Below are 23,357 nucleotides of genomic sequence, written 5' to 3' on the forward strand. Positions count from 1 at the left end.
ATTTTTCACCCTTCACGAGTGTCCAATCTTGTGTCACTTTATTATATGAATATGTTCTTTGTTTAGGAGAGAGGATAACAATTTAACAAGTGTCCCACTTTTAATAAAAAAAAAACAAAAAGAAGACAAAATAGCAATTGCCCTAGACAGGTGATGATAATCTGATTCAATTCAATAAAAAATAAAACTAATAAAAAAAATTGTATTAAATTAATTTTATTTTAGATTTGATTTTGAAAACTAATTCATTCAATCTAAATTCAACTTATACACATGCATATATTTTTATTTATATATTTATGATACAACTCATATTTATATTTATATTTTTTATGAAAAATGTTAACCAATGTCCTAAAAATATTGGTTAAAAAACTTAAAGTATAAATTTTTTTATTTGCAGACAAAAAAATATATTGTCCATGATCTTTTTTATGATTTATCTACTAAATACTTTCTTCTTTTAGTTCATTAACCAATGTCTTAAGGACACTGGTTAGCAAAACCATTTTTTCTATATTTATAAAAGGCCAAATGATCAATTTAGCCTTTTATCTTATTTTTTTATTTAGTTTGATCCTCTATCTTTTAAAAAAATCATTTTAGTCCCTTATCTTTCTAAACTGATTCAAAATAATTCTTCCATCAATTAAAAATTAACATCGTCAATGATATTCAAATACTAGTGGTTAAAAACTATCACAAAATAAAAAATCATCAATGACTCATTCCTTCATGATTTCTCGTTCATTTTCTCTCTCATTTGATCCACACAAGATCATGTTAACCAAGCATAAGCAACACAATATTTGGAAAAAGATGGTTCAAATCCCCAACCCCAGTAAGCTGCACTATTGCATAACTAGCAACCTTCAAATCCCCAATACTCCTCTTGAAATACAAACCCACAATAAAGTTTCCATTGTTCGTGACATAAGGCTTCTCTTTCTTCCTAAAAGTCCTAAGTTTTGCAACGCACCCAGCCTCCTCAAAAAGCTTGTGTAACCTCACCACAGTGAACCTCCAACAAAATTGAATGACCTCAACGGGCATGGCCAACCTGCTACCCCCCAAATAGTTGACGAGCTTGAACTCGTCAACAATGAAGATGAACTTCTTACAAACGTGAGACATCCATGACCATTTTTTCTTGCAACAGGCACCTACCACAACCCTTGATGATGCTAAGGAAAGGGTTGGCCTCATCGACATCGTCGATGAAGAGATCAACGACGGGGTAGGCGTTGAGATCCGAGAGGGGGATCCCAAGGGAGAGTGTCACAACCCACACTTGGACCATGATCATCGCATAAATTATGATTTCCTTAGTCTGGCTAGCCTAATAATACCTCACACTAAAACACAAATAATATACCAACCTAAAGGGATTATAGAAAAATCCAGCAAAATTTTCCCTAAAAATAGGATAAATCAAATATTGACTAACCTATGAAAAAAAAACATATCATATATCCATACACACACACACATTCAGACCCAATAGTCAAGTATCAATGCCATATGTCAGGACATAGGCCTTTGACATAATATCCAAAATATCAACTAGTAGTAATATAGCTTATAAAAAATAATCATCAAAGCATCTCAAAACATCATTAGCACATTGTTAACTGACAAGTGTATTAATTTTATCACAAATAGTAAAGATTAAAACAAAAGACTCAATGTCGAGTCCACATGAACTTTGTTTGGACTTGCGTTGATGAATACTCAATTTGTAAGCAAGAGAAAAAAAAGTATAATAAAAATAAGAAGGAAGGAAGAAATTGAATTTAAAAATAAGAATAATAAAATAAACAAGATGAGTGCAAAAGATGACTTCAGAATGCAATTATGTTGGGATCTAGCATGCATAACTACCCTTGATGCACTATTAGTGTTTTTCTCTATTAACTGCTTTTCCAATTTCCACCCACATCTGCTAGGATACTCAACCCTCATCCCTCATGATGAAGAGCTTAATTTATGCATTCTCTTTTCCAAATCTCTTTGCAAAGATTGAATCATAAATTGCATTTAGTGTGTAGATGTATGCAAAGGCACAACAAAGTCAATGTATCCTTAGTAATGCATTGTTGAGATGCCCTTTCCCAATGCTTTAGACATTATAACCCCTAAAAAGCAGATGCATGGATGGTCAAACCACACAATAAAGATGAAGAGCATAAAAGAGACAATAGAAATTGAAATTGCATTAATAGATAAGAAAAGTTGTTACATTACAAGGGCATTGGCTGTTAGGTTCCAACAGAGGAGGTTTAGCCTCTCATACCGATAAGAGGGTTTAAACTTTAGAGACTAATAGAAGAAGGAATTGGATGACTAATAGCAAGAAAAGGGATAATGGTTAAGAAAGAGGGTTTCCCCTAAGGGATAGGCCCAGGCTTTGGATAGCTTTGAGACTCGGTGTATCTTTCCCTTCTGCTTCCTCCACCTTATATAGGCTTCAGGTAGCTTAATTTTTACGTTGACTTTGCGCTTAGTGCCAGTTCTTGCGCGCCTTTGGGCTTCATTGCGAGCTTTTCCCCTGAACTTCGCGCTAAGCATGGGCACGCGCTAAGCCTGGGTGGCGCGCTAAGTGAGCTGTCCACTTCTTTCATTTTTCTTCAAGGTTTTTTCTTTCAATTTTTGTCTCAATTCCCCTTTAAAGCACTTGATTTCTTCTTCTCTTGACTTTTCCTAATCAAAAATAACAAAGATGTTAATTTCTTTATTATTTCATTAAAAACAATAATGAAATAAAGAAATTACACTCATTTATTAGTCAGAATTGACTATCAAATTAACTCATATTTCACAGTTATCACATATCCGTAAGGTAGGACCATCTACATCTCAAAATAAATAGATTTTCTCTATATTCGTTACTACTCTTATCCCTATAGCTGTATTTTCCTGGAGTTATCAAAATATAATCTTCATCATATGCAATGGAGGCCTACCAAAAGATGACCAAAATCCTGGATAAGACAACAAATCTCAGGAAGTCAACTACTCGACCACCTGTTTATCTTGGAGGGGGGGGGGGGGAGAAATGAAAGAAAAAAGTAAGTCATGAAGACTTAGTGATAGCATAAAATACAAAGTGATCAGGAAAGGGAAAGCAAACACAACATACGTTTTTTTATTCAAAAATAATTAAAGTGACATGTAATAAAAGCAAAAATAAATATAACTTGCTTTCATGAAAACTAATATTTACTCCCTTGAAATTCATTACAAATATAATAAAGTCAAAATCAAGAACAACAAACTTTACTCCATTTTTTTAAAAAAAAAAACACGTTATTTCTTCGTCGTGGCAAACAAAAATAAAAACACACTACATTGTCTCTTTGTTGTAGTAAACAGAAAAACATGCCACATCTCTTCATTATAGAAAACAAAAAAATTTCTCTACATTATCTCTTCGTTGTAGTAAACGGTAAAATATGCTACATTATCTCTTCATTGTGACAAACGATAACCATTCACATAATCCACAATAGGAAACCGATTTCACATTTAAATTACATTATCAAACTATTAAAGATCACAAGGAATCAGGTTCCAACCAAGTAAAATAAATATTATACTACATTCTCAAGTGCTCATGGAAATCGTAATCACCAAAAAGAGCTTACTTTAAAATTTACTTGCTTCTAAAAACAATTAAAAATGCCACTAAGTAGATTAGCTACTCACAATCAAAGAGAATTGAATCAATGTCGTCCAATGCCATCGGGAGAAACAACCACCTTATTGGCAAATGAATTTAGGCATTATGAGAAAGATAATAAAAGTTTAGATAAAATCCTCAAATTTAACATTCCTAGGTTATCGAGGGAACACAAATAATATTAACAATTAACATTGTAACACCTCACACAAAATCTATTATTACTCTGTCATAAAAATGCTCATATATGTCAATGGATTTTAGATTTTACCTCAAAAAGCTCAAATAAAGAGTTTTAAAGAGATCAACATTTTTCCTTAACCTCAATCTCCTTCCATGATTGAGTGCTACAAGGGTACAGGAAAATGATAGGTTTTAGAACAATGAGGAAATGAGTGAAAAGTGTAAGAGAGAGAAAATGATGATGATATGAATAAAGAAAGGGAGGTGCACGGAAATGAGAGGGGTTCTATTGTTAAGAGAAACAAAAAGAAGCAAGATCGAAACCAAAAAATTGATTTTCATGATTTTTTTACCTTATTTTTAAAGAATTAAAAAAATGAAACAATTTCAATTTTCACTTTTTTACTTCTAAAAGTTTTAAGTGAAAATTGAAATTGTTTCTAACTACCTTGATAGAAAAAACAAAAAGGTTTATCAAAAGTATTCTATAGGGATTTCGATGATGTCCTTGAGCTTGCTCTGGCGGAGGAACTAACCAATGCGATCAACAATGTGCTTGATGGTGGAGTCAATGTTGAGGCCTTGTAGGCGATGATTTTCTTCAAATTTGGAAACATCACCAAATCCAGCTCAACCGTCGAATCCTTGCCAGAAAACATGTTTAAAAGCTTTAAATCTTCCCAGCAAAACTTGAGTTTGAAAATGGTTTATGATTTGCTTGTGCGGTTTGTGGGATGTTTGATCTGTAAGGGGATTTGGGTTTGTGAATTTTGTCAAGAGCTTGCTAGGAGTGAGGGCTTTTTCTTATTTTTTTTGTTTTGTTGCAGTTTTTAGCCGCTAGTATTTGAATATCATTGATAATGTTAATTTTTAATTGATGAAAGAATCATTTTGAATCAACTTAAAAAGATAAAATGATTAAAATGAATTTTTTAAAAGATAAAGGATCAAACTGAACTAGAAAAATAAAATAAATGACTAAATTGATTATTTGAACTTTATAAAATTATCATACAACTTACACTTATTTATAAAAACATATTAAATTAAACATATTTTTAGTAATTGTTTGAATAAAATTATATAGATATTATTATTATTTTTAAGCAAAAATGCATGCAAAAGTATCATAATAGAATCCGGAATCCTAACAAAGTTGACATTCTTGACACTAGCAATAATCTGCAACACATCTAAATATCATTAAAAACGAAAATAAAAATAAAAATAAGGGAGGCCATCAACCAAACCCATAAGAGCAAAAAAACAACGAAGTAAACCTACAGTATTACTATCAAGTCATGTAAATTTATTAATAATAATTTATATTTAAAGATATATTATGCTATAATTATATAATAAGTTATAGGTGAGATATTTGAAATTTTTGTTGTTTATTTAGTTATTTTCTATGAGAAATAAAAACAAGACTAAAATCTTAATAGTATTTTTTCCTGCGTATGGGCCATTCGGGGAAGTTATGGTTCAAATACTAAGCCCACTTTTTTTTTGGCGCGGACAGAAAGAATTTTGAATTTTACAAAACTAAACAAAACCTTCCCCTTTCCCGGAAAAAACTTTCACGAGTGTCAAACAAACACCGAAACTGAAACACCAAAACTCACTTACTCTTACTCGTCCCTTCCATTTATTTAATTGAAAAGAAAAGAAAAAACGAATTAAAATTCCCGTGTTCTGGTCGTTTCACTCAAATCACGAATTCAATGAACTCAAAAAACCAAACGCCGATTAGGGTTTTCGGGCAGCGAACCATTGCTTCAACGTTCCGCAATCTCTCACCACGCTATCCTCCGTAAGCCATCTCTTTTTAATTTCTTAGTTTAAAAAAAAGTAAAATAAAATCAATCGATTGATTTGTGATGACGCTTTTTTGCTGGAAACAGTTCTGAAAGAAACGAGAGAAATCAAGCTTTACGCAAGAGCGAAACCGCGCATCCCTCGCTTTCACACTTCCTCAACCTCAAGCTGCAAAAATCTCCTCAAACGGTTCCGGTATTTTTTATTTTTTATCATTTTCCTGTTCTTTTTCTTTTGTTTAATAATTTTGTTTCCGTTTATTAAAATGAAATGGTAAAGTTATATCATCAACCGATAATTTGTACCACCAAGTGCCGTTGTTTTAGCTTAATCAATAATCTCGAATTCAGCGTAGGGAGTATGCAATTATGTTAAATAATTGAAATAAGACATTTGTTGCATACAATAATTTTAGCCAGCTCGATAGAAGATAGAAATATTTTTTCACAAGAAAAAATAATACTTAATTGATAATTTGCTCGTGTCATATAATTTTAAGAAGGAATAATAAGAAGTGTGTTTTTCTTTTTTGTGATAAAATTCTCTAATTTTTTTTGAAGGGGAAATCGACGCCTTTCCTGTCACCGCTGGGTTTAAGAAGAGGTGAGGAGGGTGAAGCTGTGAAGGAAGTTGAAAAAGAGAAAAATGGTGGCAGTGATGATAAGGTGATATTTGAAAGCTTCAAGCACACTGAAGAGGACAAAGGAGACTTTATTGATCAAATTGATGTTGGTGAATTAGAAAAGTCAGTTGCGGATGATATCAAGAGTCAAAGAAAAGGAAAATTCCGTTTGAAGGTTTGTCTTCCCCATCCTAATAAGTTTGACCTGGGGTTTCTTATAAGTTAAAATTACCGATTTACATTTATTTTGCTATTCAATATTCTGATTGGAATTTCCAAACGGTTTTTCCAATTACAGGATTATTGCCTGATCCTTTCTTCAATAGTTGTTGCAAAATGGCTTCTTTGCCTAAAAAAAATTATTGATGTCATAAGCACTTTTATCCATAAGCACTTTCAGGAGAAAAATATAAGAAAAAAAAATGAAATGAGTTTTTCTATGAGTTAAAATTAACTTATGCTAATTAATCTATAAAAATTCTATCGTATTAGTTTTTCTATAAGATAATTTTTTAGCGTATAAAAAAGCTTCGTTCATTTTTTCTTAAAAATGCTTATGGAGAAACTTATGTTGCCTAAAATCTATACTGACATCCTCTTTGAATACATCTTTGGAAAAATCAAGTACCAATGGATCTCTTATTTCATCATTTCCCCCCTTGTTCGTGTCATGGGCATTCGTTTCGGAACTTTACTATGTGAAATCTATACAATGCAATAATGAGTCTCTGATTTCATCATTTTCCCCCTTATTTGTGTCATTGGGATTTCTTTGGGAACTTTGCTATGTAGCGTGACTTAAGTTTTCTGTTTGGTCAGCCTGAGTTTGGTGAGAAGTGAAAACGTAACCTTGCACTGCTTTTAACTGAGACTTTGACAAGTATTTTTTTTAATATTTTTTTATAGTCGATCACTTCTATTTGACTGACTATTTATGAATTACTACCTCTGTTCAATATCTATTGATGTTTTTAGTCTTAGTTTTTTTTTTTAAAAAAATTATTGATATTTTACATACTCGAAGTATTATTTTTTTTGGATAGAATTCTCGAAGTATTATTAATTATTGTTTTTCACATATACTCGTATTTAAAATTTGTTACAATAGTAATTTATCACAACTAATGAGATACTATTTAATAAAAATATTTTAGTCTAAATACAACAATATTGCACATCCATTAGACGCTCTTTAATCTATGTGCATTAACTTTAAACAACAATTAACATTGAACAGAGGTAATATAGTACAATATTGAGAGGATTAGAGGAAGATTGTTATCTATATTGAATACAGTGTTAGCTGTGTATTTATTCTGATTGAGAAGGCTGTCTAATGCGAAAACACCTTTCTTCTGTGTCTAGCTTTGATAGGATGGGATCAGCTAGGTTAAAAAATGCTAAGAATTTGTGGGCACCTGCTATTTTGTCTTTCTTTTAAGAATTTTATTGGATGAGTTTAATATATTTACACTACATGTTATTTTGTCTTTCTTTTAATTCCCTAAAAGTAAGATGGTTATTATTTGTGGGCAGCTGTTTGGGCTATTTAGAGGAGGGTACCGCATTGTGTCAGGACATGAAAAAGAGTTATCCGAATAGAATATTTTCCCTGTTACTCTCTTCTCTATTCTAGTCTCCTTTATTTACCAGTAGCTTCCTATCAAGACTGGTGTTGTGATTCGTGGTAAAACACCTAGAAATAGAAGGATTGGAAACTTGTTTCGTTTGCCTTGGTTGCTGGCATGATTTTGAGTTTTGATCATAACTATTTCATCACTATAGTTTTCACTTTTCACCCAGAGGAATCTACCGTTATTGGATAATTGATATGAATGTATTAACTTGCCTGAAAATATATATCCAGAAGCCATTTGCTACGGAGGTTTGAGATTGAATGGACAGAAGTTAAAACATAAGATAAACAGGTACTACCTTTCTCTGTTTACAGTTCTTTGAAAAACTGCCAAGTGCCAACATAAAGACTATAAGGTTTCCAATTGAACAATCAAATACTGTAGAACTCAAGTGCCAACATAAAGACTATAAGGTTTCCAATTGAACAATCAAATACTGTAGAACTCTGGATCAATATAAAGACATGCTAGTCCTTTTCTGCTAAGGTTTTTCTTTTTTCATTTCATAGCATTTTCTGTTTCCTCTCTGGACACTCTTTATTCCATATGTTCACAGGTGCAGATGAGAGCCAAACTGCACGAAACAATGTGGTAGTTCTTGGAGGAGCATCAAAGTTGAAGCCAAAAAAAGGACAAATTGGAAATGACACTAGCAACAAAAAGCCAAGACCTCATTATAATCACTGTATGATTTACATGTTTTCATATTTTTGTGTTGTAGACGATGAGTTCGAAATCTTAAACATTACTATTTACATGTTTTTTTTCATGAGCAGATGCAAATGGCCCTGGCTGGTGGGATTACGACATGGAAGGTGTTGATAGTGAGGAATTGGGCTTCAGTGATGAAGTATGGGAGGGGGTGGGATCCACCACGCTTGGTGGAATAATAGATTGGCATTGATTTAGACATTTTGTATGTTAGTGAGGAATTTTGTACCATGTCCCTTGGTATAACATTGACATCAATGCATTCCTAAACTCATTACTCCATGTTGACAAGAAAGTCACTTAAAGTATGTAGATATCTGAATTGCACTTTAATTTAATTAGTTTACTTCAAGGCATATGCTCAAAATGTTAGATGCCTTCATGCCTTACGTTATTTGAAAAAGAAGTTTAAGTTAACGGTTCTAATAATTTTTTAAAAAGGAATTGGAATTAAGCACAGTTTGTCTATGGTGCCGTGTAATTGTCATTATTGGTAGAGAGATGACTTGGTGGTATGCTTGAAGGTCACTCCGAACAGAATCCTGTAAAGGTTAAAATCATTCTTTAAAACTTTTGCGATGTATATATTTTAAAATGTTGCCGGTGTATATATTTGGAATTGCCAGTAACACGAGTTTATGTATTCAGTTTGTTTCCACTCTTGTAAAATAAAAAATGTTGCCTGATAGGGATAGTAATCAGTTTTGCTTTTCTTGTCTATCGTTGAGTAACAAATTTGGTGGTATAGTATAGTTGATACGTTTGTGAAATTCTTCTGAGCATGGTGCCTATGAGCTTTAAAATCTCAATCAATATTATAAAACTGTTCAAAATATACATGAATCCACAAGTAACTGGGAATGCAAACTCAACCCTTTGAAACATTGATGGGTCTGAGATCAAGGAGTCAACCTTTTAAGCAATCTGTTTTAACAAACTTGATTTGAAGTTGGTAATTTATTATTTTTAAAGTCACCAAACGATATTTGATAAGAATGTTCACGAGAAGTCATGGGTTGATCTAGTTTCTTATTGCTTTTGTGTAGAGAGGGTGCTTGGATGCAACTTAGAAAATATGTTTCTTTAGACCAAAAACTGCGCAATAGCTATCAATTTTGGGCAGATCTTTTTTCCAAATGTTCACACGGTTGAGTTACAGTTTTTTAGTAAATAGTATATGTATGCATGATTTTATCAAAAAAGTATATGTATGTAAGATTAGTTTGTTGAATTTTTTATTACAATTAATTTAAAATTATATTTATCATATTTTTTGTTAATTGACAGTATAATTTTTTTATACTAGCAATGTATATATATTTTTTTTGCATCATTCTATTGTCATGAAAAAAACAACTTTTTTTTTGGTGAATATGAAAAAACAACAAGTAGTCCCGTACTTTTGAATTTTCTAATTTAACTCCCCAATTTCTTAAGGAATTCTAAATGACGAAGTTTAAAGCATTATTTAACCAACCTAACTAAAAATTCTACATTATAAATTCATAATAAAAAATTAAAATAACTTTCAAAGAATCGATGGCTTTGAAAAAATAAAACAAAAGAGCATATCTGTCGAGATTAACTACTTCCACTTAAATTATGGAGGGAATAAACCTGACCATGATGTCGAAATAAGATACTCACAGCCGCAGGGAAAAGGGAATATGGGAAATGAGATCAGACGAGTGAGAGAGATAAGACGTCATGACTGATGAGGTGAAAAATGATAATATTTAGTAGTGATCATCTAATTCAATTAAAAATGTAAAACTAAACCAAAATTTAAAAATTGAAAGAAATGAAAATCCCTCTCTATACAAATTAGAATAACTATATTAAACAATAATGTATATGTACAAAAGCATCTTGCAAAATGGAAACGGAAAGATAGAACAGTGAAGATTAACAAGTTCCACCAACACGCGTATAGATATCCAGAAAAAGAAGGTCTAACGAGTAGGTTCGGTTTCGCAGTTCGATAATAATTTATATATATAAAAATATTAATTTATAATAAGTTTTCTCGGACTCAGTTTATGTACTCGGTGGCTGGTCTAGTAAGTCACTTGCTAATTAGAGGATTTGATAAGGATAAATCAGGAAAGAGAGAAACTATATAAGAAAAAAGAGTTATAAATTAATAATAATATACTTTTTTATATAATTATTTAATTATAATTTATTATATATAATAGATTTGTTGACTTTTAAAATAATTATATTAAATTAATTCAAATAATAGTTATAATTAAATGTCAATATCAAAATGGATAGACAATAAACTCAACTATATATTTATTGATTTATATAACATAAAGATTAAAATGACCTATAAACCCATAAAGATTATTATATCTTAACTTAACTACTTAATTTTATTAGGAGATGTCTTCGCAAGTATGTTCCGTCATGATACTAGAAAAGGGGCTTACTGAAGAGGTCACGGTAAGAAAATTCTTCCAAATATGATAAGAACAAGTTTCAAAAATACTTTTTTTTTAAACATTTAAAAATACTTATTAATTGTGAAATAGGAGTATAACTATAATGATAATTATAATTTTATATGCAAATAAATAATTATTAAATTATAAAAATTAAAATACTAGTAAGATAACGAATTATAAATTGTGGTTGGCGTTTCCCCCATCCTCTCCTGATGAAAAGAGTGTAGCAACCGCCCCTTGACCCCTTCCGTGATAGAATCACCTTGTCGCATGGCGGAGACGCATCGAGTGCGTTGTTTGGTCACCAAAGGCACATTTCATGTTATTTTTCACGTTTCAACAGCGTCTACTATTGACTTAATCACTTAACGTAATAAAAAACTGTGTTAGGAACGTGTTTCCAAATATGTGTGCACGCTTTTTATTTATTTACCATGAGCACCCAGTAATAATATATGTATATTATATTAGCATTAAATGATTAAATAATCCAAGAGGAAAAATACGAAAAGTATAGCCGAGGAGACCGACATCAAGGTGGACCGTTATTTAAAAGCGATCAAGTGAAAGAGACCGACAAATGACAATCGACAAATTGGTGGATTTTACACTTCAATCCAAACGAAAGTTGTTCACCACCAAATATATATATACTTTTACTTTACGAGCACAAAATTTAAATAATTATTAGGAGAGAGAGAAAAAAAAAAGCATTAAAGAGTGGCCACCAGAACATGTTGTTTTTCAATTCAAACTCTCTCTCTCTCTCTCCTTTCTTTCTTTCTCCCCTGTCGATCCGAGTTAGCATTCCAAGGAGCGAGTAAGTGACTCGGTGGTACAGGCGGCGTTTTCTCGTTTCGCCGCGCATCATTCGATTTCGCTCCGTTCCGCACCATAACGAATCGAATCTCCCGATCAATCACGAGATATTCGATCTCCTTCTCAACAGTTTCACTCCAGATTCAAACTCACACGCACGCACGCACACTCTTTTTTTTTTTTTTTTATCATCGCGTTGTAAGCGAGATCTTGGAGAGCTACGAGCTCGTTCGTTCGTTTGCCTTATTTATTTTTCGCGGTTGATCTCTCTCGTTGTTCCGAGAGAGTTCTTTGTTGTGGAAACATGGTTAGCGGCAACATTTTTCATTGTAGAAAAAATTCGTGGCCTCCTCAGGAGTATATCAGTAAATCCACTTTGCAGCTGGTATATAACTTAATTTCTTGTTTCTTATTTTTGTTTTCTTCGTCCTGTTTGGTTGTTCCGATTCTTCTGGAGCTGATTGACATGGCTGCTATTTTGTTTTTGTTGATAACTAATTCATTTCGAAATTCGATGGTGTTTTAATTTCTTTTTAGTTGTTGTTGTTATTATTATTATGTTGCTATTCGTTTTTTATGAATTGACGTTTTGGTCTTATGATGATCCCTCGCCTTTTGTGATATCTGAACTTTGTGTTTGCATGTGATTTTAATTTTTAAATATTTGTGGTGAAGAAAAAGAGAAGGAAGAAGGAGGGTGTGAATTAAGCGAAGACTGTTAATTAGCTGAGCGACATGCTGCGATTTTGTTTTTGTTGATGACTGAATCCATTTCAAATTTCGATGGTGTTTTATTTATTTATTAAGTTGTTCTTCGTTTTTGGTGAACTGGCGTCCTGGTCTTGTGATGTTGCCGCGCCTTTTGTGATATCTGAAAATCATACATTTGCGCCTTTTGTGGTAAGCTTATCTAGAAGTACTTCTAGGAAAAGAAAACGAGAAAAATGAAATGAACTTAGATTATGCATAAGCTAATTTGTAGAAGCTCTCTAATAAAGCTTCTCTAAAATATGAAAGATTTTTTATAAATTAATTTGTGCATAAGTTAATTTGAGCTTATGGAGAAGTTCATTTTATTTTTTCTTCTCCTAGAACTTATTCTGGATAAGATTATCCAAAAGACCCTAAATGATGAAGAAAATAAGGAGGAAAGAGAGTACGAGTTAAATAAAAATTGAAAACTGTCGCTTATCTAACGGCTGGTGCTGCATTGACATGTGTAATTGTTAGTTGATTACATTTGATGTAATCTGTGTACCTGGGTTTTTGCAGTTTGATTATGATAGTTCTGCTCCTCCTGAACAAGCTTGGAGAAGAAGATTGAACAGCCATGCCAATCTTCTTAAAGAATTTAGAGTAACTTTTATGGAAGCTATAAAAATGGCAAGTGATTTTTCTCTTTCCCAAACCAACAACTGACAACAAGGATTTACCGATTTAATAGATGGGAATCCTTTGTGTATACATATAAATTATAAAGATAGTTTTATTATTATTTTGTTAATTATTTTTAAGTTCATGTCTCTATCTCTTCTGATTGTCTATTGTGTTTTAAAATTCCAGGTTCGATTAGGTATACGCATTTGGTCATATGTTAGGGAAGAGGCTTCTCATGGAAGGGTAGATTTCAAATTCTACTTCATTTTTTGGTCATTTATTGCTCTATGTGTGGGCACATTAGATTAGTATGTTGAACCTTAGGATTCATTTTTTTGGCCTCATTTCTGCAGAAAGCACCTATTGATCCTTTCACTCGAGAAAGTTGCAAGCCATCTGCATCTCAAGGAGTCCCACTCGGAGGGATGGGGTATGATTTGATTCATTTGAAAGCTACCAATTAATTTCCTGACTTGCTAATCCTGTATACCATTCTTTACTAATGTGTTTATCCATTGACCTTTTTTATTAATTTTCTAGAACAACAAAACCTTTTTCTTCTTGAATTGATTTGAACATGACTAATGACTACATATATACCTACACAGGAGTGGCAGCATATCAAGAGGATTTAGAGGTGAGTTCCGACAATGGCAAATTATTCCTAGCTTATGTGAAGCGTCACCAGTCATGGCCAATCAGTTCTCTGTGAGTCCTGTTTTTCCACTTACTGTTAATGTGCTATATTCTTCTTAATTGTATGGCTTTAAATGTGTTGATTTTTTCCCTGATTGTCACTGATGTGCTCGATGTGAATCTTAACACTCAGAAATGTATTTATCATGGTATTTTATGCATATACACACTACTTCTGCAAATGGTCTTTGTTTGGTTGTTCAGCAAAAAAAGGTACTTTGACAATTAAAAGAATCTTGATGCCCCTGTAAACCATCTGAAAACAGAGTTAGCAAATATTGAGCCAATATTGTTAATTGATAAGTTTTATTCTGAATTTTTTGTAGTGTCCCAGAACCTCGCAATTATAACAAGTATATTTTTGAAGTTATGATGATATTGATAAGGATCACAAATTAATCATGTAGAAAAGTTAAGAATTTCATCATGATTTGGAATAAATCTAAAAAGCTGACAGATGATTTGAGGAGCCAGGGTGCTTCTGTGCAAGAAGAAATAGAAATAGAAGTTAATCAAATATGATTGGAGTTTTGTATTTGAGCATTTTAACTCTATTAGTATGAGTCAATTGTTATGTACTTGATGAGATAGAGCCCTGAGCTATTTCCATAAAAGAAGAAAACAGAAGTATGGAACCTAGTTTCTAGTTTCACTAGGTGTTACTTTGTATGTATTTTACTAGAACCTTGTAGTAAAACCTCAGGTTTTACCTTATAACCAGAATGATGTTTACTGTTTATGGCCATTCTGAACTGTGGTTTATAATACATATTATATGGTTTATTTACTTCTGTTGCAGATTTTTATAAGTAGAGAGGGAGGAAACAAAAATTTTGCATCAGTTTTGGCTCCTGGCCAGCATGAAGGTTTAGGGTAAGGTGGCATGTGTAGAAGTTTGTAAAACAAGCAATCTTGCAAACATATTAAGAAACACTATCTGGCATTTTTATCAATTACATGTTCATATTAATCTTTATATTTCAACTATCTTGTAATAAGAGAATACTAATCAGTTGTTATAGCAAATATCATTGGTACAGTTAGACCCTATCAGTCCCTACATATAAGTATAACTATCTGATGTTCACTTGGATGATAATGATTGATAAGTTAATATCTGTCATTTCTTCCCAAAAATTTCTCTTATTTGACAGTCGAAATTTCATTGCGGTCCTATGATTGTCTCACTGGCCCTTTTTATTTCTTAAACAAAGTTCTAGGTTATAAATGAAAAAAAAAACAATTGTTTTGCAGAATATTTCCATCGTCATTTATGAGATAAGTTTCTGATGATGAAAAAATTGCCAGGCTCGGCAGAATACATACATGGTTCCTAAGTAATAAGAAGGGTCATAACACAATATTCTATAAAGCTTTGACTAATATACTGCTAACTGCTACCCATTTAACACCCAAGAGTAGATTGACAAAAGAAACCTAGTTGCCAAATTAGCACAATGTTACTCTTCCTGTCTGGTAATGAGTATAATCTGAATTCTAGATTCTGCTTAGGGTTTTTTTTCCGGGTGCATTTCATATATCTAGATACATATACATCAACTCAATTTTTCATGTTAATTTGTTTTTCAGATCTAGCAGGAAACCTGATGATCAGGGCATATCATCATGGGGTTGGAATCTAAGTGGCCAGCACTCAACCTACCACGCTTTGTTTCCAAGAGCTTGGACAGTTTATGATGGTATCTTCATTTATAGTAGTTCTTCCTTTGCTAAATGTGTATGATCATTATGAATTATTGTTTAATAGTTGTTTTCTTATTCTCAGGTGAGCCAGACCCAGAACTAAAAATATCGTGTCGGCAGATATCACCATTCGTACCACATAATTATAGAGAAAGCAGTCTACCAGCTGCTGTTTTTGTTTATACGGTGTGTAATTTTCTTTAACTATTGTTACTTAAAGTTGTATGTGAAAAAAGGGAATGGCTGATTTCCTTGCCTATTGTTTGATTTTCCCCTTTTATTGACATATCTAATTATACAAAATACAAACTAGTTGCTGCAGTTTATCTTTTTAATTGAAAACATTAATTGGATTTTTTCTTTATTTATTTCAAATTAGCTTAATCTTTAGTGTCCTCACGTATGAAATGACAATTCACCTGTATATGTTTGGTTCTCTCATGAAAAACTGGATTGGTTGCATTAAATAAGGCTATTGTCATAAATCAGTGGCTTCAGTTTGATTTTGACTCTTTTCACCCCTCTAAGATGTTTTCGAGAAATCTTTTTTCCAATTTCCAAATCATTTGTTGAATTGGGCCACCTTCCATCTTGGCAAATTCCTTTGGTAGCCAAAGCTCCCTCCGTGATTATTTGAACTGCCATGCTTAATGGAATTCCATTAAGCAAAGTGGGTGAAGAACTTAATATACCCTAGAGTTTCCATATTGTGCATTCTTTTCATATTATCCAATATTTAATTTCAGTGTTTTGATGCGAAGTAATATATATTCTCAGGCTTATTAAAAAAATTACTTGTTTCTTTGGTAGTTGGTGAACACTGGTAAGGAAAGAGCTAAAGTCAGCCTTTTGTTTACTTGGGCGGTATGACATTATTTTATTCTGAAAAGTGTTGTTTTCACTTGTCACAAAAAGATATTTGGGAGAGTGGAAGGGGGATAACCATCTATATTAATTATCTGCAGAATTCCATTGGTGGAAGCTCACACTTGTCAGGAGATCATGTGAATGAACCATTCAAGTAAGTTTAATCTTTTAATCTGATATCTGTGTGATTCTATATAGAATAAGCTTTAAACAATATTTTAACTTTTTTTTTCCTTCTATAGAGCTGAAGATGGAGTCTCCGGTGTACTTCTATATCACAAGCAAGTTATCAAACCTTATAGCTATATATGACGGTTGGTTTGCAGATTTCTCTTCATTGCTTAAATGCAAATGCTTAATAAGTCAGTCACTTAAAGGTTCTGAATAGTCCAAAGGCGCTCGAGCTTATCTTTGTTAACAAGTTGAGCCTGATATGAACTAGACAGATGCCTTTCCCTAGAGGCCTATAGACTACTACTTTTTCTGAGAGCTCATTCCCTGGCTTGTCTAAGGCTAATGATAATGAGAGAAAGAGAGAAAGGAATCATTTTAAAAGATTGAAATTTTATAATGGTTCTTAAAATGAACATTAAGGATCAAGACCCCATTGTGCAGTGAGACTTTCTTCTGGAATCACCTTGTAATTCTTGCAAGCTTTTTTATTAGAGCTCCACATAAAAGAAATTTCTGCAGCATCTAGTACCCTGCCTTTTCTCCAACCCATTTATTTTTTTGAAGACACATGATGTCTAGAAAAATGTGAGGGCCCTTTCTCATTTATCACCTTTTGAGTGTCAATGCAGTGACTCTATCTCAGTTAAGTGATTATCACTATACTCATGCTATACAGCACATTACTTCCAGTTAAAACCTAGAATTAACACACATAATCCATCGTGAGCTCAGTTCCTTACAACAGAGAAAGTTCTCAATGAACCCAAAATCATCAGTAGAAATAGCAAAAGCAAAATGTGTTGAAATCAATTACAGCGGAATAGAGATTATGAAAAGAAGAAAAAATGCCCACTTCCACTACCCCAAAATCCTCAGATACCTGCCTCAAGTTCCAATTCCTTGCCTGTATAATTAATAATAATAATTGTCATATTCTCTTCCTCCAATCTTCTCTAGTCGGGTATCACATTTGCTAGTCTTAGAATTTGGATTTGTGCCTAATTAAACCCCACAAAACCAGCTTGTAAGGTGAAGACTGTCCAAGCTTTATAAGCTTTATTTAAGCCATATCTCTAGTCAATGTGGGACTAAATTACCACCCTTGAGCTGCAATTAAGGCAGCCCCCAAAGCAACCGCAACTGAGCTTGGATAGGGGTGACCACAATTAAGCTTGGCTTTCCAACAATTAGGCAATTCCCTAACTCTTCTTACCATTTTCTCCACTCTTTCACCCCCTTTTTCCTCCTCTTCTCTACACACCAACAGACTTTTACTACTGTTAGGACCATTTTTATCTTTCTTTCCTCTCCCATGTATCTTGATCAGCAGCCCATCAGAACTCAATTAAATTAAAATACAACTCAGGCAGAACAAAAAATCTGAATATTATTTGGACAGTGAGGTCTCTCCCAAGTTTGTCTATGTTTGACTGCTGAACTTATGGAGATTAACATAAATGATCTGGTACAGTTGCGAGGGACACACAAAGCTTTGCTCTTTACAATTGTGTAATTTTATGTCAGAGTTCAGCTTCCCACACACCCATTTCCTCTTGCATTGTGAATTGGGTTGGCAATTTTGAACAAATATTTGCTATTTCTACGAATTTTTTTTCTTCTTTTGCCCCTATACTTGTGGGGACTTTTTCTCCATACAATATCCATGATTTGGAAAAGAAAGGATTAAAAAGCCCTGCAGCACTCATTTCACTGTTGTTTTGTGTGGGTTTATGTGTTTTAAAAAGGTTTAAAAGGAATTGAGCTACTCTTTGGAGCTGATATATTCCTTTTCTTGTTTCTTTTTATCAGTCCTTTAATGTTTTTTTGCTGGAGACTTATCCTCACTCTTTGTACTCTTTTCTGATAAAATATTCTTTAAAAATAAAAATATTGGTTGATCATCTCCCTTGGAAAATGACAACATTGGAGCTTTCTGTAGTATTATTCCTAGTATAAACTTCTGGTTATTATTCCTAGTAAAACTGAGGGAATTGTGCTAGTGAGGTGGGTTAACAACATACCTCCAAAATAGATGAAAATGAAAACACTATTCTGAAAAGATTGTTTTTACTTTGGGTTATCTTTCTGGTTTGGGATTTTTCAATGAACTTGAAAAAATGAACTAAGAAATTTTAATTTTTTAATGCTATCAGTTTCTTTTAACTATGCAATAATATTTTAGTTTCTACACTTGAGTTTACAATTTCCACTATTCAGGTTTGACATGTTTGCATGCTTGTAGATATGTGTGTGTGGGTGGGAATGTATATATTTGTAATTCTCCTGTCTCCTAAACTGCTATGTAAATGATGATTTTGGTCTATATATTAAGGTCATTCCAATATTGCAGGACAGCAAAAGGAAACCCTCCTGTTACTTTTGCCATTGCTGCATGCGAGACACAGAATGTTAATGTTTCTGTTTTGCCAAGTTTTGGGTTGTCTGAAGGAAGTAGCACAACTGCAAAAGGCATGTGGAGTAAAATGGTGAAGGTACTGATTGCTCCTGTTTTTTTTTTAGGTTTCTAAACGATCCGTTTCATTATTTCAAATATTTTTGGTGAAAGTATACGGGGTTGGTTCTAATTGAAGTGGTTATATGTTTTTTAAGGATGGGCAATTTGACCAGGAGAATTTCAATTCTGGACCTAGCATGCCCTCATCGCCTGGAGAGACACTATGTGCTGCTGTTGCAGCTTCCATGTGGGTTGAGCCCCATGGAAAATGCACTGTTGCATTTAGTCTTGCATGGTCGTCTCCAAAAGTGAAGTTTGTGAAAGGTAGCACTTTCAACAGGTAATCAATTTGTGCGAGAAATATTTTAAGTAGTTAAATTTATCTGCGAACAACTTCTCTGTATCTTAAATAAATAATAGTTGTATGCACATACCTGCCTGAACAAGTGAACTAATTTATGATATGGTTTAACTACTTTTTATGAAGTGACACAGGTTGCCATTAAGCTTTAGCAAAATTTTGAATGATATTTTTAGTTGTTAGTAGAGCAGCTGTGCCTTTGAGTAGCTAAGCTTACCGGAAAATTTTTAAAATCTGTCCCATCTGATTCCAACAGAACCCTTGTGATTTAAACAGGTAGTGCATACCAGATTTAACATATAAAATTCTCATATTAAATTTGCTCGATTCATTTACTGCAGGAGATATACAAAATTTTATGGGACTTCTGAGAAAGCTGCGGCAGACTTGGCCCATGATGCATTGACACGTATGTTGTATGATTTGATTGAAATTGATATTCTCCAGGCCTTTGGTTTACTTGCATTGCTGTTGTATATTAATCACGTTTCAAAAGATGATGGAAAAAAAAAGATACAAATGTTTCTGAAGTGATTGATGGTTTCATCTGTGGCATTTAAAGACCTTATTAAATTTTAAATTCTCAACAGATTACAATCGGTGGGAAGAAGAGATTGAGAAATGGCAGAATCCTATTCTTAAGGATGAGACACTACCTGAATGGTAATTCTCGGTCTAACTTCTATAGTATTTTTAAGTATCACTGGATTTTTTTGTGTGTTATTGGTCATTTTCAGATTATTATTATAGAATGAAGATTTTAAAGTCTAGGACATACTACAAGACACAAAGCAGAACTTGGTTTTTCGTAGCTGATTTTGGCACTTTCATTGTGCAAAGATTTGCATTTTAGACTTGTTAAAAAACTTCACTGTGTTCTAGAAATGGTATCTATTATGTTTCAAGCAAAGACATACCCAAATTATGTTTCATTATAGTAATCAGTTTTCTTTGTTAAAACGGTTGGGTTTATGGGACCTATAAGTTAGCAGTTATCAATCAGTCATTTAGTAAAACATACTGTTATTTCTATTTTTAAATTCTTTGAACTGAGCATTTATGCTCATGTAGTCTCTTCAAGAGTTTTCCTATGTCTTTGTCTACCTTGATTTATGAAACTGTCCTCTATCTAATCAACTCTTATTGTGGCTTGTATTGGTCGTGAAAATACATAATGTATTTAAAATTTATTTATACAGGTACAAATTTACATTGTTTAATGAACTCTACTTTCTTGTTGCTGGAGGAACAATTTGGATTGGTATGTATAAATTATAAGCATATTGTATTGCACTTTAATTTTCAATGAACATCTGGTTTGTCATTGGAGATGCCTATTATCAGTTTTTTCTTAATGAAATCATTAAGACTGCTTTTATCTTTCTTCCAGACTCTCCTTTGCTATCTTCGAATATGCGGAATGATCAGGATCGGGTAAGGGAGTTGGAAAATACAGTTGTGAAAGAAACTGAAGATAAAATGAGTGACAGAAAAAGGACAGTTGTGGAGCGTATAATGGATAGTACCTGTGATTCTGCTGTTATTACAGGACATGATCCTGCGGATGAAAAACTATCTGGAGATGATGATGCTGATGTTGGAAGGTTCTTGTACTTGGAAGGAGTGGAATATATCATGTGGTGCACATATGATGTGCACTTCTATGCGTCATTTGCCCTTCTTGAGCTCTTTCCTAAGATTGAATTAAATATACAGCGTGACTTTGCTAGAGCTGTCTTGTGTGAAGATGGAAGAAAAGTAAAGTTTCTGGCAGAGGGAAACTGGGGCATTCGCAAGGTTTATGGAGCAGTGCCACATGATTTGGGGACACATGATCCATGGCATGAAATGAATGCCTATAACATCCATGATACTAGCAAGTGGAAGGACCTGAACCCAAAATTTGTTCTTCAGGTGTATCGAGATTTTGCTACCACAGGTGATTTGGAATTTGGAGTGGATGTGTGGCCTGCTGTCCGTGCTGCAATGGAGTACATGGAACAATTTGATAGAGATGGGGATGGTCTTATTGAGAATGATGGGTTCCCTGATCAAACATACGATACATGGACAGTCCATGGTGTGAGCACTTACTGTGGTTGTCTTTGGCTTGCTGCTCTACAAGCTGCAGCTGCAATGGCCCTTGATTTAGGTGACAGAGAATTTGCGGAAAAATGCAAACGGAAGTTTTTGAAGGCTAAGCCAGCATTTGAAGAAAAACTGTGGAATGGTACGTATTTTAACTATGACAGTGGATCAAGTGGTAACAGTAAATCCATTCAAGCTGATCAATTGGCTGGGCAATGGTATACAGCGTCCTCAGGACTGCCCCCACTTTTTGAGGATTCAAAAATCAAAAGTGCTCTCCGGAAGGTTTATGATTTCAATGTAATGAAAGTTAAAGGAGGCAGAATGGGTGCTGTAAATGGCATGCATCCCAACGGTAAGGTGGACGAGACCTGTATGCAGTCTCGAGAAGTATGGACAGGTGTGACCTATGGTCTTGCTGCTACAATGATACTTGCGGGAATGGAAGAAGAGGCCTTCGCAACTGCCGAGGGAATATTTCTAGCAGGCTGGTCAGAAGATGGATATGGGTAACTGCTTATGCTCTCTGTCATCCATAAGTGTTTTTGAGTCACCTGCATTCTTCCTTTTTTGTGTCTGTCAAGTAGGGATAGGATTTCTTCATGTGTGAATAAAAAAGACTCCAATGCCAATGAATATTTGTTAATAACTTAATATCAGAAATATACAATCAGATTAAAAGTGTACTTCATGCATATTGTACTCCTATGCATGATGTTGAAATTAACTCACAAGACAGTTTTCACTTCACATACTAGAGATTTTCAGTTATTCTATTTCATACTTATTATTCAATAATAATAAATTCTTCATTCTCCTTCTCTCCCATGACAGGTACTGGTTTCAGACACCAGAGGCATGGACAATGGATGGGCACTACAGGTCCCTTATGTATATGAGGCCCCTAGCTATTTGGGGCATGCAATATGCAATAAATCGGCCCAAGGCAATTCTTGAGGCCCCTAAAATAAATATCATGGACAGAATCCACTTATCTCCTGTTATTGGAGGATACTCTCATAATGAAACAGGTGTGAGAAAGATTGCAACAAAAGCAAGATGCTTTAACAATTCTGTATTTCATTGTGCTTGCTGATAGTTAACAAGTAAGAACATAAAATTTTTGTATAGGTAACTTTTTTCCCATTGTTTCTTACCCAACCCTCACCTAGAGAAGCTGTTAATAATGGCGGTCAAAGTCTGGGGAAAAATGTTTTAGAAATAAGCAGAGTTCGATTGTAACTTTTAATTTATATAGCCACTTAATAGGTTACCCACTCTATGGCCTTTGCTGTAACTGTTGTACTGTACATTCTTATTTATTTGAGCTCTCAAGATATAATATTAATTAGCACATTCCAGCTTTTAAAATGTTCTTTTAAATGATTAACAACAATAATGTTAAATATATGACGTGGATTACAATGGTAATTCGTCATTTTTGGTTTACAGTAAGAAAATATGTTCCGGATGTGATGACAATTGCTTGATATATTTGAGATCTTCTTGATCTCAAACTTCTAATAAAAAGAGAATGAAGATAGCAGGTTATTTTTTACTTTTAAACGTTTCAAATATTATTTATTTTTGGATCAACAATTTTTTTTTCAAAAAGATTAAACATCAAACAAAAGAGTAAACAAGACAGCAGCTCCCGTCTATGGGCAGTTGCTTCCTGCGTACCACAAATTGCTTTCTGACTAATCCGGAATGTTT

At 33.3% G+C, this 23,357-nt stretch overlaps 2 protein-coding genes and 1 pseudogene across 6 annotated transcripts; 2 read left to right on the top strand and 1 right to left on the bottom strand.

Annotated features, from left to right (window-relative positions):
• Positions 1 to 783: 783 nt before the first annotated feature.
• Positions 784 to 1,300, bottom strand: LOC114402172 (annotated as a pseudogene).
• Positions 1,301 to 5,458: 4,158 nt separating this feature from the next.
• Positions 5,459 to 9,002, top strand: LOC114402720. Of its 5 annotated transcripts, XM_028365382.1 has the most exons (6): positions 5,459 to 5,675; positions 5,767 to 5,875; positions 6,241 to 6,477; positions 8,170 to 8,230; positions 8,496 to 8,624; positions 8,716 to 9,002. In XM_028365382.1, exons 1-4 carry the CDS (start codon positions 5,587 to 5,589, stop codon positions 8,191 to 8,193), a joined length of 459 nt encoding a protein of 152 aa, XP_028221183.1. In that variant the 5' UTR covers positions 5,459 to 5,586; the 3' UTR covers positions 8,194 to 8,230; positions 8,496 to 8,624; positions 8,716 to 9,002. The 5 variants fall into 5 exon arrangements, 4 of the variants coding, with proteins under 4 accessions (XP_028221183.1, XP_028221182.1, XP_028221181.1 ...); XR_003664500.1 differs by having other exon boundaries at positions 6,241 to 8,294; positions 8,353 to 8,624; XM_028365381.1 differs by having other exon boundaries at positions 8,170 to 8,624.
• A 2,794-nt stretch (positions 9,003 to 11,796) lies between these two features.
• Positions 11,797 to 23,012, top strand: LOC114402456 (non-lysosomal glucosylceramidase-like). The gene is made up of 18 exons (XM_028365027.1): positions 11,797 to 12,304; positions 13,192 to 13,302; positions 13,483 to 13,539; positions 13,650 to 13,726; positions 13,905 to 14,004; positions 14,792 to 14,865; positions 15,583 to 15,692; positions 15,779 to 15,882; positions 16,507 to 16,560; positions 16,662 to 16,717; positions 16,806 to 16,844; positions 19,088 to 19,229; positions 19,348 to 19,532; positions 19,895 to 19,962; positions 20,144 to 20,216; positions 20,753 to 20,814; positions 20,944 to 22,150; positions 22,476 to 23,012. Exons 1-18 carry the CDS (start codon positions 12,224 to 12,226, stop codon positions 22,735 to 22,737), a joined length of 2,862 nt encoding a protein of 953 aa, XP_028220828.1. The 5' UTR covers positions 11,797 to 12,223; the 3' UTR covers positions 22,738 to 23,012.
• The last annotated feature ends 345 nt before the right edge of the window (positions 23,013 to 23,357 follow it).

The sequence above is a fragment of the Glycine soja genome, chromosome 20 (assembly GCF_004193775.1).
Source record: "Glycine soja cultivar W05 chromosome 20, ASM419377v2, whole genome shotgun sequence".
In the NCBI taxonomy this organism is placed as follows: domain Eukaryota; kingdom Viridiplantae; phylum Streptophyta; class Magnoliopsida; order Fabales; family Fabaceae; genus Glycine; species Glycine soja.

What these genes read in the sequence shown, in the direction of transcription:
- LOC114402720 (XM_028365379.1), top strand. Translation starts at nt 5,587, where the DNA reads ATGAACTCAAAAAACCAAACGCCGATTAGGGTTTTCGGGCAGCGAACC. An exon ending in CTCTCACCACGCTATCCTCC is followed by an intron (nt 5,676 to 5,766) that starts GTAAGCCATCTC and finishes TGCTGGAAACAG; the next exon opens with TTCTGAAAGAAACGAGAGAA. An exon ending in AATCTCCTCAAACGGTTCCG is followed by an intron (nt 5,876 to 6,240) that starts GTATTTTTTATT and finishes TTTTTTTTGAAG; the next exon opens with GGGAAATCGACGCCTTTCCT.
- LOC114402456 (XM_028365027.1), top strand. Translation starts at nt 12,224, where the DNA reads ATGGTTAGCGGCAACATTTTTCATTGTAGAAAAAATTCGTGGCCTCCT. An exon ending in AAGAGGCTTCTCATGGAAGG is followed by an intron (nt 13,540 to 13,649) that starts GTAGATTTCAAA and finishes TCATTTCTGCAG; the next exon opens with AAAGCACCTATTGATCCTTT. An exon ending in GCCTTTTGTTTACTTGGGCG is followed by an intron (nt 16,561 to 16,661) that starts GTATGACATTAT and finishes AATTATCTGCAG; the next exon opens with AATTCCATTGGTGGAAGCTC.